Raw genomic sequence first — 19,528 nt, forward strand, 5'->3', positions numbered from 1 at the left:
GCAGGAGCCGTATTGCAGAAGGTTAGTAAGGGTCACTGCTGTTCTTTCACAACACGCAGTTCGTTGACCCTGTGTGTATCTGTGCTCATGTGCTTGCAGGGAAAACATAATGTACAAGACAGAGAATAACACTCTTGCACTGGGGAAATCCTTGATGAGGAACAATCTCGTGGGAGGATGTTTTTTCTCAACTAATCAGAAGGGAGCAGTTTGTGTTTTGGAGACCTCTAGACGTTTTGTTTCTCACCTTTGCAGAAACTTTGTTACGAAACAGAATTTCTCTGAAAAACATTTGCAGTTCTGTACACTGGAAGTATTGGAGCGCATATGGATTTGATCAATCAGAAAGCAAACCTTAAGGAAAATCATGTGCGTTAACGCCTAACTGGGCTCTGTGCCTGACAACGTGGAAGCCCTGGGAGGCTAAATGTTGAGCAAATAGTCTGTTACATCTGAAATGCATTCTGATATTAGAAGGACATTCAGCCTTTTGGAACTTGTAATGCCTACAAATATCCACGATTTCACCCAAAAAAAGCAGATTTAAAAAACAGTTGGAGATCAAGTTTGTTTTCCTGAAACCAATTATTTTCCCAGATAAAATTTCCAAGTCCAAACCTGCCAAGCCTATATTTGTTTTCTGCAGAGATGACTGTGAGAGTCTGTTTACTGTAGATTGCAACCAAATAGGAGGGAGACATATTTTGAAATCTATTGTCAAAAAGTTCCAAATAACCCAAACTAATCCAGACAAACGCAACCCTAGTAGCTTATCCAAAACAATGTTCATGTCCTTTCATGGTTTTTCGACTTACTTAATTAACTCTTCACTGATCTTCAGTATAGTTCCATCTCCAGACTGTGAGTGTCGCAATATCTAACGTACTCTCATGCCAAGGTGGATTTATTCAACGTGTGCCTCTAGATTACTTCAAAATGTAGACGGAACCACTTACCCGAGACAAACAACCAACGCTTTCTACCATTATGAATCCAGTTTGTTTAAAAAATATCCTACTTTCGAGTAGCGGGATTAACATCTCCTTCTCTTTCATATCTTGTCATCTCGGAACCCATCGGATTCATCTTGCGACCCATTGAGGGGTCCTGCCCTCTAGTTTGGGAACCATTGATTCAGGCCACCAGGGCCTCTTTGTTTTCACGGCGAGAAGGTCCCCGTTTGATCTCAGCTACATGCTGCAAACGTAACACACGTTCAATGTTGAGTTAAAAGATCAACACTTGTTTGGCCTCGGTGCCACACTAAATTGCACTCACCTAAACACAGCCTCAAAACGAGGCATAAACACATTCATGCAGCTGCAAAGAATATAAAAGTTGTTCACACGCACACATTTAAGCAATAGGTTTATGTTCTTTGCCTCCCACACTTCCAGCAGTGGTTTACTGTAAAGGATGTTATGACACAAGGGTCACTGAGTAAGCAGCGTGAGGGGCCGGCGGGGGCTGTGGCTCCGTTGACCTGGTGCTCTGCGTCACGGACCATCTTCACTCGGCAGCACCTGACTTACGGCTGCTGATGCCACAGCTGTAAACCGGGCCTGAAAAGTTCTGTTTCCACCCACTTCTCTCCCTGTGTGTCATTGGGACGGCCGTGTCGCGCACCTGCTGGCTGTAAACCTCTCAGTTGTCAACATAAAGCGGAGCACTGACGTCCTTTGAGGAGATTCCACACAATCAGCATGAATCACAAAGCCAACAGAAGAAGGACGAGGCCGGCCGACTGGTTCATGATTTACCCGTTGAAAAACACGACCCTGATAGTTTCCCGTCATGGCGTGATCTTGTTGTGTTGCCATGACAATCTGTCACTCATTATGCACTACATAGCACAACACTCCCAGCGGCTTTACTCTACACACACCAGCAGCAAACACACACACACACACACACACAGTGTGTTGATGAATGTTTGGAAGTGGGTGCTTCCTGCGACAGGACTTAAACATCACTTCGCACTCAGCTCAACACACAAACAGACAAAAAGATAAGGTCCCACGTTTGTTTTGCTTTTGTCTTGTTCTTTTTCCTTTTACAAACACAGTTAGATTTCTCTGGTGGGGAAGAGGTGGAGGAGGGAGGGGTCGTGCGTAAGCCGCCGACGTCCAGACACCTTTCTCACACTCTCGACTGCTCAACTCTGTCCTCGCCACAAAGGCATCGGTTGGTTTGGTCCAGAGAGGTTCGTCGGTGTCATTTCCTAACTTAGTCACCGATGGGGGAAAGTAGAGAAGTTGCCTTGGAAAGCGCCAGCTCAAGGGTTTTTACCCGTTTTTTCAAATGGACTTTCTCAGTTGTTCATTTTGACCAAAGCGGAGCTCCACATGTTAAAAACATCCAAAACGAATAGACTGGGATCGAGTCCTTTGTGGGTCTTAACGGCAGACATTCTGAACTGTTCACAGCATTTAAGGATTTCACACAGACTCACTTACATCCTCAGATATGTGATACGCGCTAATCAGTCGGGAATCCACAGCAAGAATTCCACAGATGTAATTAATTACATGAGAAAATGCTCAGTACATCGTCCCAAATGAGCCAGTGAGCCAATTGCAGCGATGATGAAGGTTATTGATCATAATGTCAAACTGTCAGCTGTGAAAGAGGCCGGTTGTTGTTTTGCTGAAACGGTGAGTCACGAACTTTTAAAACTTTCCTTTGGAGTGTAGGAGAAACAGGAAAATTACACAAATATATGCAAAATCTATTAGAAATATGCATACTATGTTGTTTATCAGTTGTTCCAGTTGCTAGCTGCTTGGTTTTATTACACGTTCCGTTAGGACCTTAACCCAGAAACCGGGTGACATTACTGTCACTTCTTTTGACATTTATTAAGTTATTAATTATTAGTACTTATTCTACATATTTGTCATATTTTTTAGACAAAGTAGCTGAAAGGATCGCTCTACAAGGTATTATTAGTATTATTACTAAATCATTAACTATTTTTTATTATTGGTTATAGAAAAAGTAACGTGAATTAATTTAAACGAGGCACCTTTCTGAAATCAACAGCAACATTCTTCCCACAGAGAACTATCAAGCCTCAATATCAGAAACGGGAGGTTGTCACAGTAGTGGTCTTTGTTATCCGCCCATACCGTACAGTATCTGCTCTCTACACACACACACACACACACACACACACACACACACACACACACACACACACACACACACACACACACACACACACACACACAAACTCAGCTGTGATGTTTTTTTGGTAGCAGATGTGTTCATAACACCAGTATGAGGCTCCTTCTGAAAAACAGGCTGAAACTGACCTCAACATGTCCAAACTAACAACAGCTACTCTGTTTTTCAAATGTTACGCAACATTGTAACCGCGTCTGTGGACCCTCCATATCTACGTTAAATGCGTGTGTGTGTGTGTGTGTTAAAAAGAGCCCCGGAGAAGCTTATTCAACTCCAGGAGACATGTCCTCGCTGGCTTTATTTTTATAATCATAATACGTCCATATCCTCGCAGTGCAAACACTTAGTATAAAATATCATCTTTAACAAAATTTACATTCACATAAAACATCTCAATAAATACATCTTCAACAAAAGAACTTGACAAATATCGGATCGTTCATTATATATCTTTGAAAAAGACAATGTACAATAATAGCAAGTAGTACCTACACATAACGATTGAAACCCGTATCATACAGTATGAAAATATCCAATTTACAGGAAAAAATATTATACATAACTAATTTCCATTAACTTTCCACAAACTGTTGAAAGCAAGTGTATAAAAATCCTTATTTTTAATCTCTTAGAAACTCAAAGTAAGGATCCAAGCTACCGTAGCGACTTTAAATCTCTTTTTTATATGATAAGAAGTACAATTACATTATTTCAGTCAGGTTATGGTGTCTTAATAAATCTCTTTCTGTTCTTTCATTGGTAAGTTACAAAACTGTTAAAGAACATCTGAAACAGCAAAAATACAGGCGTCAACAAAAATAAATCCACAATAACCGTAGCCGCACATTCAGTTCTGCTACAGTTCAACACCAACAACTTTGATATGTTTATGAAAATAGGTTGGCACATTTGTAAACCTGCTACCTGTCTACTACAGCAGGAGCGGGGAGGAGGACGAGGGACCCCCGGCCTGATGTCAAACCGTCCTGAAAACGTCCTCAAGGGTTCACACGCCAAGCTCATGAAGAAGACACAGGTCAAAAAAGCACCTTACATTCAAGAGGACCGCTACCGTTAGCGCATGCATGAGGACCACATTAAAATCGAGTCACCGTGTCACTGCTGCGCCTGCATGAACGTTTCATCAAAAGCATGCATGTCAGAGCCACAGGCGTGCAGCCGGTGCATGCTAGAGCAGATTAGAGGAGTTAACGGTAAACTGTACTGTGAGGAGCATGCTGTACCATGAAATAAACCGTCTGACTCTGTGCGAGTAAACTAGACGTGGAGGTTTTGGGTGTCTCCTCATAAACAGCGGTTTTATTCTCCCGACCAAAGCAGCTTTTAGTTCGTAAAAATAGTTGAAGAGATAAAAATGTCTTAACAAACTGGCACGCAGAAAACAAACTAATAGAGATCCACAAGGAAGTAATCGCACTCACACAATTACAGAAAATAAGTTTTTCAAGTCATGCTTCAACTCCACTGAGATACAGACTGGCGTGGCGAGCTGTGCACACTCTATTGGCTACATACACTATCAGGTCAAAATAGGGTCCAGCTGCTTACATGCAAGGGGCTGAGATTGAAGACGAACCGCTTTATTGCTACACTTTGACGAGGAAGAATCCGGAAGCCGGTTGTCACAGGGAAACAGACAGCGAACAAGACGGAAATGCGGTTGTGGCTTCATGCACTTAAAGACACTGAGCGGTTCGGCTCAGGGATTCAAGAGATAACCTCATGTGCCGTTGGTTCGGTGGGGCACAAACATCCAGGTGATGATTGAAGGCAATATCCTGTCATAGTTTGGCAAGTTTATACCGTTAACTGCCAGTTACAATTATACATTTGGCTTCATCCACTGTAAAAACATGAATTGTTTGGACGACAATGTACGTTAAGTTATATGAATTCCAATAAATCAATAAAGAATGGCAAAAGATGGCAAAGAAAAACTCAGTGTGAAGAGTGGTTGCTAAGGCAACAGCACTGATTTGGTTTTATTCTGAGATGAAAGGGTCACCTCAGGTTGTTAAAGGAATTTCTGGATGGGGTAGTTGCATGCTACACTATCAACTGTGCTATTGTCTTTATATTGATTTAGTTATTTGTGGTCAATAAACGTCCGTTACCTTGGTTACAGAGCAACGTAGCTAAAGGTGTGAAACAACAAACAGGACTCCAGTGTGGGGGCAGAGTCCCGTCGAGGGCCTCCTCGGAATCCACGCCTCGCCTCAGACCATCAGTGTCCGCAGACAGTAGAAGGAGAGCGGAGGTCTTTCTTCTTTCTGCCGCCGCTGTCTTGCTGCCATCCACGCTATCTCCACAACTCCACCCTCAACGCCCACAATAACCACGGAGACAGCATCCGTCACACTGTTGCAATAGGTACAGTGGGCAGGTACCTGGTGGTGCTTGTGGAGGTGGTTGGTTTGACCACACTCGGGCACGTGGTCCTGCCGGTGGCGTAGGTGGTCACGGTGGGGGCGGGGCTCAACCTGGTGCACACGCTGCTCTGGGTGAAACTGCTGGGCCGACGCTCGGCGTTGCCGGACTGGTGCTGGATCTGAGACAGCCTGCTGCCTGGCCTGCGCCATTCCAGGAAGTACGTGAGCATCTGACCTTTGCCCTTCACACTGACCTGCCCTCGGCACACAAAGTCGTAGTAGTCTGCGATGAGGCGATGGACGTCTTCTGTTACCTGAAGAAGGAGACAAAGAGGAAGGAGGTGTCTTTCAGATATCAGTTCTTCATACGAAGTGACTCAAATACGCTTGATTGGTTTTATGTAATCTCAAGCACAGGGACTAATTGCTACATAATGATAATAATAATAATTGCTGCCGTACTTAATTTTCTTTCTGAGAGCAATCAAGGAAGGGTAATACCTCTCTGGTGTCTGTAGGCTAAATACAAAGGCACAGCCCTGAGGTGTTAGCTTAGCATAAAGGCTGGAAAGAGGGGGGACCTCTAGAAATGTCCATGTACACACACAAAAATCCCTAAAACCTTAAAAAGAATTATGTAGCTTTTATCTCCTTTCGAGTGGGTCTCGTTCGATTTGGATTTGGATTCCTATGCAATGTGTAGTAAAGAGTGGACTGCTGTGCTCTACCTGTATCTTTCCTTGTACGCCAGTGCTGTCCATCCTGCTGGCTACATTCACTGTGTTCCCCCAGATGTCATACTGAGGTCTTCTGGCTCCAATCACTCCTGCCACCACTGGTCCCACATTGATACCTGGATACATAAAAAAAACATGCTTGTTTCACAATTTATTTTTTTAAATATACATAGGCCTACGTTTAAAATAACTTTGCCACTGAGGAAGGTTTCCTTGTGTTGATAGTTGAAATGGGGTTTGACATTTAAAAACTCTTTTCCAAGCTGTGAGTGGTGATTTGGAGTCAGTGTAGATACCGCACAATGTACTGCTATGCATTTTTGCCGAGACACGGTTTGAAACAATGCAAATCGCCTGCTCTTTCAGTCAGATAACAGTAAACCTGTGTCATTTTCATCTTTTCAATCATACAAACCATATTTTCAAATTATTTTGTCATTAAAAACAGAAATCATTTAGCCATTTGTAGCCCTTTCAAAGCCGAATGCCGCTTCCGGTGACAACTTTGTCTCTTAACTTTACGTACGTGTTCAATTTGACTGAGTTTATTTGGCATTTAACTTTACCTTTCTCTGTTTAACACAAAGGAACTTTTGTAATAATAAATAAGATATCGGAACCCAGATTCATCAGCTATGCAACTGATTCAATTTTTCTTTTTCTGTTTCACTCCTAATCAGTAAGTACTGATAACAAACACATTGATCCGCCCCCTCCTACTGTATCTCAATTGCTGCTGCTGTAATTCAATGCCTGCCTCTAGTATTGAAAAATAATAAGTAGCAAGGTTCTGCCTTTGCATCATCAAATCATTGCAAATGAATTGTATGCTTCATGGTTACAGCCACAGTTCTACATGATTAGGAGGTCGGGCAGCAGCACATGTAGACAAAGTCAAACCAGGTCAATCTTTGTTTTTCTGCACTTAGACACAGACTATCAGAAGTTGCAGTTCTGCAACCAGGGTTCAGCTAAGTACACAAACACTTGCAGTTTATGCACATGGAGCCCCACTGTCAGCGGACAGGATGGCACTGTGTACACCAGGCTGCGCTGGGATTAAACAAGGGCTCCTGTTGCAGGCTCCCCACAGGATACCCAACACAATGGAACCCAGAACTTCAGGTCTCGCCGTGACGAGCTTCCTGCAGGGAACGCTCTGCCAGTGATGCATTTCCCCAAAACTTACCGGCACTGAGCTTCGGTGGTGTCGAGTGCAACAGGTCAAGAGCTCCAACGCCAATGTTTACATAGACCATTGTGTGTGTGTGTGTGTGTGTGTGTGTTCCACTCACCGACTCTCAGGACAAAGTCGTTGTAAGACTGGTAGTTGATGGCATCCAGCACGTCAAACATGTCGATGGCAAAATTTGACACTGTGCATAAATGTGAGGTGATGGACTTCTTAGTCTGTGAATAAGAAACACAGATTACCGCAAAGACAGGCATGCTTACATCAAAGGTAGGAAGGGATTACTACTCTTCAGTTTGGTTCCCCGGACTGGATTTTACACATTATAATCTACAACCACCACTGAAGCACGCACCAGGGTTTTCCCCCCAAGGTCAAACCAACTTTGTGACGGAGTGTTAAGTTTAAGCGGAGTTGCAGAAAGGGTTCTTTTGTTTGTCATCTTTGCAGGATTTAAAGAAACTTTATGAATGCCGAATATGCTGAGCCACGGAGGCCGTTAATCCCTCGCAGAGGATTTGTTGACTGAAATGTGACAGCGTTCTAAATACCAACGGCTGGAAAAAATAGCTACCTGCAAAACGGCTGTTTATTGTTGAACCATTTCAGAACGTGCTAATACCCTGCAAACAGGATGAAATGAAGCGTACCTTGGAGGCAGTTGTAGGAACCAGCCCTACTGCAGCCATGTATGTACTGCCAATAGTCTTGATTTTCTCTATATCTCTGTAGCAGTCTTTGTCCATCAACTGGAGGGGTTAAAAAAAAAAAACAGGATGTAAGCATAACTACTTTTACTAAATGTAGGTTGTGTTTGGCAAACCATTCAAAATGAAATTTAAAATGGACTATTGAAGCCTGTTTGAGTAAATTGATGCATTATGTGGTTGGTGACAGATTCAAGCAAAAGGCATCTGTTAGTAATTCCTGATTCTGGAGAACTGTCTTAACCGTAACCATCGCTTATTATGTTGCATCAATAAACACAGTGCCTTTCAAAGCCAAGACCACGATGTCATCTTTAAAAAATGACATTGCAGACGTCATATTGCGCCAAAGCTTCACCCCAAATTCTCCAGAATATTTGAAAACTGTATAGATTTGAAGACTATATATATAAACCGCAGATTCACGATGCAACAAAGAATTTTCTCACCTCATCAAAGTCAGCGATGATCTCATTGAGCAGCCTGAGGCACTCGACGCCCATGTTGTTCCCGTCCAGCTCAATGTAGAAGTCGTTGAAGTTAGCGATGGAGGCAAACAGCACTCCGACCTGAGCGTAGGACTGGTAGTACAAGTCCTGGAGGGGACAGTTAATCAACTCTGTTATACTTCAAGGAGTAGCTTTCTGTGATGTGTTTGTGCATATGTGCTGTGACGGTGGCTGGAAACAGTCCAGTGTTCGAACTGTCTATTAATGTCGATGATTTCATTTCACGCTAGCTATTGACCGAAGCAATGCGGCTACATCGTTCCCAACACGAGATGGTCCCTTGTTATAAAAAGCCTTGGATTATGTAGCCACTGGATTATTTAGCCACTGTGTTTTAGCCATATAAACTCCTTGTGAAGATTCTAGAGATCGTAAATGTTTTGTTGTTTCTGACAACATACAAGTAGTTGTATTGCAAATCCTGCCTCAAGTTATTCAGGGGAAAAAGCACATAAAACCACCAAAGACCAACTTTTGGGTTGCAGTGCACATGGTGACTGAGGTTATGTATGTAAAGGGCAAAAAAGCACCACGTTTTGTATGTGGTGGTTCCCATCCTGCAAAACACTTGGAGCTTCGGTACTTTGAATTCCATGTTATGGATACAGTGTACGAGTGAACTTTAGCCCAGAGGAAAGAGAGGAAGCCTTTCTATACCAACGCGCCGGGAACATACTTCCTGACTTCCTGCCCCCAGTGTTTACTACCTCAGATGATCCCTGCACCGCCCAATGCACAGCCCTCTGATTGTTACAGGATAAGACCGCAGATACTTTTGATTATTTTTAGCAAATCCTGTGTCAAGACAGAAATTAACAATGAATTTAACCTACTGACCAAAATTGTCTTTGTGGCTTTTGCCTGCGTGCTAAGTAGCTCCGCTGTTGTTCAAAGAGTTGTTCCAAACCATGTTAGTAGCATTCTTCATAAGGATGATTGTGTCCATTGCAGTTTATTTCTCTCCGCCCGTCAGTGTTAACATGTCTAAATAACTTCTGCTCAACGTCTAGAAGGCCGTTCTGGAGATGTCCATTGCAATGAAGAAACATCCAGTGAATAAAATATTTCTCTTTTATGTGTTTTTGTATAATATGGGACTGGGATGCAGTTGTTATATAATCTGTGAATCTGCCGGGATCCCAGGCCGTTGTGGGAAAATAACTCTGGTTGACGTCCTTGTGACGTCCTCGCGGTTATTTTAGTATATGGGACTGTAGAAGTTTTAGAGTAACAAACATAAGGGCATGTTGGGAAAACATGAACATTTACCAGGCAGTCCTTGAGCCCAATATGCTTTTGCTGTGTTATTTTTTTTACCTCAAATGCTAAATAGGATCAATTCTGGCAGGCGACTTCAAAGACGACGTGTCCTCGTTCTCTCCAGTTTAAACAAAACATCCAGTATTACGAACAGACTCCATGCAAATACTACCTTGATAACACCATTACAACATACCATTAATAATTACATTCCTTGCTTGTGTAACTATTTTGAACGATAAAAGCAGACTTGAGTATATAGACTACATAGCAGATGAGGAGGAATTTTAAGGAAACGCTGCTCGGAGTTTCACCATTAGAATGTTTCAATATATAATTATGGATTGATTTAATTTGAAAGCTGCCACAATATCAACACAGCAGGAAACCTAAACCAGCGTTTCCATTGTGGAGCCCGGGCCTCCCAATTGGTCATGATATGAGATTAATGGGTCCTGAGTAGCCGTAAAATTACAATAAATTCAAAATCAGTTAAATTGTTAGACATGTGTTTTTGTTTTGTGTGTAATTCTTTTAAGCTCCATTCACTAATCTCGATGTCTAAAGAACAGTTTATCAAATTTGGCCCCATCTTTAACCTGGACGGCTTTAATAAACCCAACAAGCTGTTTCATTGCGTGTCAGGAGACACCGGAGAGTGCCTGCTGGTTTCAGAGGCCTCAACTGTCTTCAGTGTGACGTCCACAGTTACAATTATAACGTTATCGAGCCGGGACACGTCTGTGGATGCTCACCATGTTCCTGGGGTTTGACATGAGGAAGTGCTGAGCCACATGAGCCGGCAACAGGTTAAACAGGATCCTCTTGTTGTCCAGCTTCACCTTCTCCATTTCGCCTCTCTCCTCCTCCGCCTGGATCAGCAGTTAACACAAGTTGGGAAGGAGAGGTGAGTCCTTTGCAGAGTGACAAGGATGTAGATGCAAAGTGAAACTGACGACAGTTGAAATACGTAGAATGGACCTTTATTGTCCCTCAGCTCAGAGGTAGATGCAGTGGCTTATTGTTATCACTAGAGGGAGATAATGATTTGCAAACAAGGAGAATGTTCACTGTCGTTCTTAAAATAGAAACATTCACACTGACGTGATGCGCACAAGACACACAAACATTAAATTCCCAGACTGAAACCTTTCTCTTGAACAGCTGACAGTACAGAGACAGAATTCCAACAGCTTCCATTGGTTCCCTATTGTTAGTGTCTCTTTCGTTTTGGTCAAATTCTTTGTCATAAATTTATTCATATAGAGCCAGATGATAATATAAATCCTAAAACAACGGAAACATTGATTAGAAATAAAAGGACCAACAAAATGTTGCATAGTTTTGTACAGTCAGTGCCTAAATAACAGCGTTTTCTCAGCGGGGAGCATTTGTGCGCACGCTTGTTACATGTATGCATATCATTTAAATCTGTACACCAACTGCAGAAGAGAGAAAGAAATATTAGCAGCCTACCAGCCCTTCGACCTGAGCTATAAGCCATTTACAGGCAAACATCATTCAAAAAGAACAGCTAGATATACACACGCATGTGCATACATCAGCAGCAGCATGGGGCTACATGTTCATACAAACATACCCGAGTTGCCCACAGATAGTCCAGCCGCAGCTTCAAGTCCAGCTGCCTGGAATGCAAAGCAAGAGCTCCAGAAAACAGCAGGGTGGCCAACACGGGGTCGTAACCCCGTGAGTGGAGAAACCCTCCTCTAAAAGAAAGAAACAAAAAGGTTCGCTTCTTTAAATTCTCCTTTAGGCACATTACAAAAGTAGAAAAAGGAATATAAACACGCTACATTGACAACATTGGACCGCGAACACACATCTCCTCCGAATCAAACGCCACAGCACGCGCCGCTCAAGCTTACCCCACGGCTCGGCGATAGCCGCTGGTCTCCATGACGACGGTGTAGGTGACAGAGAGGAGGAGGAGCAGGAAGATCTTGGGGAGCGAGGAGATTCTGAGGTAGGGGACCAGAGTGAGAGTGGCGGCCACGCAGGACAGCAGGGAGTACGCCATGTTGGTACAAGCTCTGTCTGCCGCCGTGCTGTTGATGTCTGCGGGGACGTCCTCACCTGAGAGGCTGGAGTTTATACCAACTGTCTCCCAAGGAACGCAGCCCACCTGGGGGGGGTTACGTGGGAGAACAAGCACAGACCCGCATCAATGTTAGTCTGACGCTATTTATGATGACGCAAAAAGCTGATGAAGACACAATACCTTATGTGGTGCGGATGAGCGGATTTCAAGTATTCATAATAATGAAAATAAGTAGTTGATGAGTAAGTAACTGATTAATAAATTATGTTACAAGACTATAAAAAGTACATGACATAATGTAGGTTAACTTAGTATTTGTTGGACAAAAGGTTCATTTTAGACATTTGTAAACTTGAAAAAACCTGCTTTATTTATTGAGAACCACCGATAAGGAAAAAGAAAAAGAAAGAAAGCCATGGGGCCCATTTCTTCACTGCATCCTTTGCTTTGGAGTTTGTGTATTTTTACACACGCCGGGAACCTCCCAGAGTTCTGGGACTGACGATGACACCAACCAATTTGCGTTTGAAATATTTGAATGGGTATTTTACACTTGAACAATGCAAGTTTTTAGTATTCGGAGACTCTGCAGCACCATCTGCTCGGCCGTGACTCTGCCAACTCACGTAGTGCACGGACTCAAGATGACAATGAAATGATGACACTGCTTACAACTCCAAAGCTTTGTTCTGCATTATGTACTAAATTGTTTTATTACAATTATTTTCATACAGACTTTTAAGCTCTTAAATGGGAGTATCGACATTTTGCACCTCCACATTAGCAGATTTATAAATGAACAGAATAAACTGTTGACATGCAGACATTTCTGAAGCTTTTTACTTTTATCTTGTGGTCTTCTTCAGAGACATTTTCCATATTACCGAGGGGACGTAATCAAACGGTCAATAGTGAACTTTTACACTTTATATTCTAATTTGTATTTACCTTCTTTACTGTCCTCAGTGTAGAGGGCTTTGAATTGTTTTTGAATAATCTCGGATTCAACTAATTATTTTAATCTGTACATATATAAATTCCAATCTTACCACACACGCTTGGGTGACAGAGTAGGTGAGCAAAACCAGGAAGACAAACAGCACGGTTCTGATCTGGATGGTGAGGCAGCTCGGTTGGCACTAAAAGGAAAAGAGGAAAGAGGGAGGGACGTTGGAAAGTGGAAACAATTCAGTAAATGAAGCACCTGTTTATCTGCCTCAGCAGCATTTTGGACACATCATTAGGCAGGAGTGGAAAATGACATTTTGTGGTGTGTCTCATTATGTGTAGGCCCATTAGAGGAGAACGCTAAGGGATATAATGACAGTTCAATGTAGCGTGAGAGCACAGTGTCATATGGAGGGTGTGAACGCCACGTCAAAGCATTTAGGAGGAGTCAAGGTGACTCCAGCGTGACTGACATGTAAACAGGAAGGTAGCGATACCTCTGTGCAGAAATACTCTGTCATAAGTAAGTCTTGCATTTAGTTTGTATGTGCTATTGTACGTAATCAAGACTTTCATTGAAGGTAAAAGTATCGTGAGCCATCATGCACAATGAGTAAAGTTTATAACTACTGAATAACTAATGTGTACATCACTTTAATTGCAGCTCGTGATTTTATTATTATTTCATTACTGCTTTACATTCAGCCGGATGTTATATTTACAATAATGCATCATTGATTATATAAAAAGGAGGTTATACATTGGATATATTTAATTTAGTATGTAGTAGTGCAACTCTAACTGAATTCCAAGGTGTCCATAATACATTTTGCAGGATTTTTAACCCTGAACATCTATGTTTAGAATATTTTGTCACATAACTTTCTTGTGATTTGGAAAAGACAGTCAATGTGTGCCTTAAAGACTTGAAATGTGTAATGTAGTGAACAACTGCGAACGCTCGTTAATATGTGACGCCAGTGCAGCACCGAAAGGTCCAAACCAGGTCAAAGTGCACAGCGTGTTTGATGGAGGGAAATGATAGAGGTGGTAGTCCAAAGAGGGTACGAGGAACAATTTCATATATAAAGTAATTCATTATTCTGGTTAGATAAATATAACGAAAAAATGTAATAATAGTTTGTTGTTCATCAAGCTTATAGTTCTAGAAATTGTAAATTGAAAACACAGAATCTGTTGGAAAAAAAGGGTAGACTCCTTAATCGATTATGTTTGTTAACTAGCTGGTGGGAGCTACAATACTCTACATTGATGTGTGGGTAAACGTGTCAACATCCACTACGGATGCACTGACGGGGATCTTTGTTGTCTATGTACCAGTTTATTTTCCTTCCCCCATATCGCAGCTCCAACCACTGTGAGCATCCGCCACTCAGCCGTGTGAGGGAGGGCGGCGTCGTGTGAAAGTCGGCTTCCTGCAGGAAGAGGTCTGGGAGTCTTACCTGAACACTGGTGAGTTGCAGGTACATGACGCAGGCCACGTGGAAACACACGCAGAGCAACAGCAGCAACAGCACCAGCATCCCCCTGAGAGAGGAGAGAGCAAAGCGAGAAGGGCTCTCCCCAGTTTAATACCTGCAGTAAAAATAACCTTCCTCTTTCTATTGTCTCACTAGCAAGATTGATCCAATTACACGGCAGGAATGGAGAAGCTGCACATGTAGTGTGTGTGTGTGTGTGTCTGTGTGTACATACTGTGGGATCATGAGCAGATAGATGAGGCCAAACAGAGCAACGAGGATCAGAGAGAGAACCACCGCACCGATGAAATGGTCGTCGTACACCTGGTGGTACTGGAAGACAAAGAGTGGAGAGAAAATGTAAACATAAGAAGCGTCCATCAATCCATCAGGTCCCACTGTCATCTGTGTGCACAGCCTGATCTCCAAAACCTGTTCGTACAAATGTATACGAAAATCTTGAACATACAAATTTCGTAGTGATACATACGAAATAAATACGGACTGCAACTGATGACGTCACCCTATTCAAAGTGAACGGGGACCTGCACCCCGTAAACAAGTCTAACGATGTAAAATAAACGTGTTATGATTGCATTTTTAACCAGAAATCAATGTTAACTTGTAAGAATAGAATACTGACCCTAACCCCCTCAAAAAATCCAACATGGCGGAGAGACGTTCACTCAAGAATCCGACATGGTCCGCCATGTTGTTCACTCAAGGGGCGTGGTTAACCACCGCCAGTTCCTATGTATTGTTACCAATTTGTATGTTCACGATTTTCGTATACATTTGTAAGAACAGGTTTTGGAGATCACGTTGGTGTGCAGGTCAAAGCAGGAGCAAACAGCATTTTCCATGGTTGAAATGTTACATTTTTTTCAGATAAAAAGCGTGTTTTGTGTTTGTGCTCTTTGCGTTAAGGCTGCATCAAATGTGCAAAAGATGTAACCATGGTTATGGTCACGGCACTGAATCCAGCCCTCGCTTCTGAAGATACACTACCAAAGAGTCATTGTAACGGACCGACCAACTGATTATAGAATAGCCTTTCTGGTGCCATGTACAGGGGAAATGACAAATTATAAAGTCAGCAGGACCCGTCCCGTATCGGGCTGGATCACAGGAACTATTGTTTCTATCTTCTATTCATCAACACAAGGCAGAACCTTGAAGAAGTTTTCCTTTATTTGTTTATGAAATGAAAGACTGTCGCAGCAAATTCTATTTAATGAATCTTGATGGATCAGCTGGTTATGAATTGATCTAACGTTCCCATAAGGTCTAGAAATATTATGTTTGATCTATAGTTCTGGGATAATGAACATGTTCTGAAGTATGACAATGAAAGATGTTTTTAATTGCGGTTGCATGGAAGCAAATAAACACTAATTGAAGTGTTAATTTGATTCCGCTGGTGTCGTTTTTTTCCTGAAGGGAAGGACTTCTGAAATCTGTTAAAAAATACTTTTAAATGGGAATGTTTAGGCGACTAGTTGAACCTCTGGATTAAACAAAGACATACTGACACACACACACACAGATCCAGCACTCCTCTGTGTCTCCTTTATCGTTCCACCCACGCGCACACAGGAGAAAGATGTAACACGTGCTCCTCAGACGATCCCAAGTCATTATCTGCAACCCCTCGTGAGAAGGTGGGTGGATTCCTCATACACACACACGCACGCACACACGCACACACATACGCACATGCATACATCACAGACAACAGGCGTGGGAGAGAGGAAGAAAGGGGTGAATTATAAATTAGAGATTGTGTAGGGTGTTTGTGATAGGAGAAGCGGGGGGATGGTGGCAGGAGGGGACGCAGTCACGAAGCAGGTCACGCTCTGCGCGAAGGGTAAAGTACACATTTATTACACGTTTTGTAAACCTGAAACCACGTTGCTTCTCCGACGTTCTCGACGTTCTCTGACGTTCTCGAGTGTGTGTGTGTGTGTGTGTTTGTGTGTGTGTGTGTGTGTCTGTGCGTCCCCACCCTGCGCTCCCTGTCTCTGCTCCTGTAGAACAGGGTGATGTAGTTGAGGTCTGTCGTCTCGGACTCAGTCTGCCGAGCTTCGATGAGCCGCCCGATGTAGCGGTTGACCCGCGTTCCCGGGGAGTTCTGTACGGCCGCGGCCGAGAAGGATGTCGGGCTCCTCAGCTTCTCCGGCGCCGTCCGCATGGCCCTCCGCTGTCAGACACCGAGAGGACACACTAATGATTCTCTGCAGAGAGGAAGCCTGCCTGATGTTTTAACCTGGACCGGTGTCAGCAGTTTACCACTGGATTTTGTCAGAACTTTGCAGACATCAGAGGGAACAAGATGGCCGTCCAGGCCCTGTGAGGCTTGTTAATACTGCAAAATTGTTTGATCACATATGGACAAATAATTTTAATCTTTACCACAAGTGGGTCTTCCTTTGGAGAGTTTAAATGTATCAATATAGCGCTCATGCAGTGCAAATACACCCAGGGAAACCCAAATTGTATGTGCACAAAAACACTGGAAGCTTCAGCCTTTTCCCCCAAAGACATTTGAACAATTAGCAGATTTAAACGGCTGATTACTACTACAATTAGGTACAAAACAAAAGCATGCAAGACCAGATCAATCGAAATCTTAAAGCAAGAATATAACACGTTTGAATAATACAAATAAATACAGGCTCAGGTAATCTGATGTTTTTAGGTGAAAATAAGGAAAAGAAACTTCAGACCCAATCATGTGGTTCAGTCGTTAACACACCGGAGTTGGAGGATCTTATCAGCCGTACTGATAAGATTTTCAATTTGATTTTATAGCGGACAGGAAGCCGGTGCAAGGAGGCTAGAATGTGTGTTTAAACGGTGTCTTTCCTTCAGTCTGCGCAGATGTCTACCAATACCATTCTGCAGAAATTGCAGTCTGGGAGATTCCAAAGTAGAACATATCTGCTATCGGGGTAATCATGCATAGGCAGCTTTCCCTTGGTGGGAAGCAGATTCCGATATCCTAGATATCGATTAAATTATAAATGACCTAAAAGCTGAACAGCAGCCCAAATGTCCAGCCTCCAGAGTCTTAACTGCAAAAGCACAGGTGTGATATGGTGGTTCTGTAACAGCCAGCGTGACCAGAGCCCTGACTGCAAAACAGTCATGATTCATTTACTGAGTCACCTGTGCATGAGCGCTCGGCCACACTGGGAAGTCTCAACTCAGTTTGCTGTTATTGAATGTTTATTACATTATTTGGAACGACGTGGTGAAAGCACACAAATAGTACCGTAGATAACGTTAGCATTCTGCACTTCTAAACCAAGCGTTACATTGCTTCTAGCTCCCGGTGTGTACGTGTATTTCTTTCTACTATATGCTGTTTTATAAAAAGCTGTGCCTTGTTAGCCAATAGGGTGCCTTTTAGACCTTTTACAGACTACGGCGCTGGTCAACGTGCCGACGGTTAGCTTGTGGAATTTAACGTGTAGCATTTGATTCTAGCACGTTAGCTAGGTGTGATGTTAATGTTTACAAAAAACCTTTTAGTTAGCTTGTCACCATTAACACAACGTTAGGCAAATGTAAAATGTCATACTAAGCTGTAACATGCAGTCCAATTAGAATGGGAAGTCTCTCAGTTGAAAAGGTTTATTTAAAATCTGATGACATGAAGCATGAACTTCTTTCCAGCTGCTAATTATATGTAAGACTAATGCCATAACAAAGAAAAGTTACAGGCAGTAATTATTCGATTCCACTGTGGTTTGATTGTTATTATACATTTTACAGTAATTATGTTTGGGGTTTGATGGAGTTGGCGGGATGCGTCCTGGGGAAAGGCCTTTCATTAAATCTCACTTGTCATGGTGCATTAAACTAATAAAATAAGACTCAAGTTGTCATAACCATAAATAAAGAGGGCACTCCGGATGTATAAAAGATGCATTATTTATTCCTTCACAATGATGACATCACTCATGATGGCTGTGTTTTGTTTTGCGTTTTTAAATCTACAATTCTACAATTACTCGCATGTTATTCATATTTTCTGTTATGTGTGTGTGCGTAGTTTCCCCTTTTTGCCGGAGATGTTGTGTTATTGAGGATGGGAGGAAGGCTTTCCTTTAGTGGATGTTTTTTCTATTTCAATTGCGGCTCCCGTGCTGCTGATTGGTGGATCCCTGGAATTGCTGCTTGCAGCTTTCCCGGGAACCGTTCATCCTAACAACAGCACACTTGATATTCCACTCGCACGGGTCTTTAGCAATACACACAGCGGATCTGAAGTGTATCGGATGAACGGTTCCTGAGGGCGGATAGACAGACAAACAGACAGAAAGAGAGGGACGGACCGACTCTTTCTATTTTAGTAAGATGAATAAAAAACACTGCAGCTATTATTAGAGCGGTTGCCAGTTTGTTCCCTCTTTCTCAATTATATAAGAGTATGACAGCTGCAGGACGGTATCATAAAACAATTTAATTCCGCTGCGGCATAAAGCAATTGAAAACCTCTCTCTTAATCATCCAACTTCATTAGAATTGATACAATGGTTGTAACAAAATTAATGTTCTTATCTTGCATATTGTACATACATATTATTATTTTCAAGTAATCTAGTCTCAAGGCTGAAGGTGATTCTGATAAAAATGCTAATGTTCCCGCCTCAGTTAATACGTATAATAATAATAATTGCATCTCGTTGGTTGATTTTGCCGATCATCTTCGGTTCACTAAAAACAGGAAGAAGGCAGAATGCACGGCATGCAGCATTTGGAGGCACCTAGCATGTTTGTCCTTTTTTCTGAAGAAAATCCATTATAAAATCCCACTGTGTCACAATATTAAAATGTTGGCGACAAGGATAATGATATAACAATATGGCTAAAGCTATTAGGGAGATGACACCAGGCGGTGGGTGATTACCAGCCGTCATGGTGGAACCTCATTGGAGCCATGAAGTACTAATGCCTGCCAGGCTCACACAGTTGGGAGGATTATGGCAAGCGTGCTATTATAATCACAAGACAGACCTTGTGCCTCCACGACACCAAACACAGAGAGACTGAG

General features: G+C 42.5%; 1 protein-coding gene across 1 annotated transcript in view; it reads right to left on the reverse strand.

The window, feature by feature from the left end:
• Window positions 1–3,452: 3,452 nt before the first annotated feature.
• The window catches only part of LOC120824385 (adenylate cyclase type 1), a 34,601-nt gene continuing 18,525 nt past the window's right edge, over window positions 3,453–19,528 (reverse strand). Inside the window, exons 9-20 of the mRNA XM_040185194.2 lie at window positions 16,475–16,669; window positions 14,705–14,802; window positions 14,452–14,536; window positions 13,090–13,179; window positions 11,868–12,124; window positions 11,582–11,708; window positions 10,737–10,853; window positions 8,662–8,808; window positions 8,156–8,254; window positions 7,609–7,723; window positions 6,305–6,429; window positions 3,453–5,890 (exon numbers count right to left, since the gene is read on the reverse strand). Coding sequence (XP_040041128.2) covers window positions 5,561–5,890; window positions 6,305–6,429; window positions 7,609–7,723; window positions 8,156–8,254; window positions 8,662–8,808; window positions 10,737–10,853; window positions 11,582–11,708; window positions 11,868–12,124; window positions 13,090–13,179; window positions 14,452–14,536; window positions 14,705–14,802; window positions 16,475–16,669 — 1,785 coding nt within the window. The 3' untranslated portion in view covers window positions 3,453–5,560. The remainder of the gene's footprint in view (window positions 5,891–6,304; window positions 6,430–7,608; window positions 7,724–8,155; window positions 8,255–8,661; window positions 8,809–10,736; window positions 10,854–11,581; window positions 11,709–11,867; window positions 12,125–13,089; window positions 13,180–14,451; window positions 14,537–14,704; window positions 14,803–16,474; window positions 16,670–19,528) is intronic.

The sequence above is a fragment of the Gasterosteus aculeatus genome, chromosome 8 (assembly GCF_964276395.1).
Source record: "Gasterosteus aculeatus chromosome 8, fGasAcu3.hap1.1, whole genome shotgun sequence".
Classification (NCBI taxonomy): Eukaryota; Metazoa; Chordata; class Actinopteri; order Perciformes; family Gasterosteidae; genus Gasterosteus; species Gasterosteus aculeatus.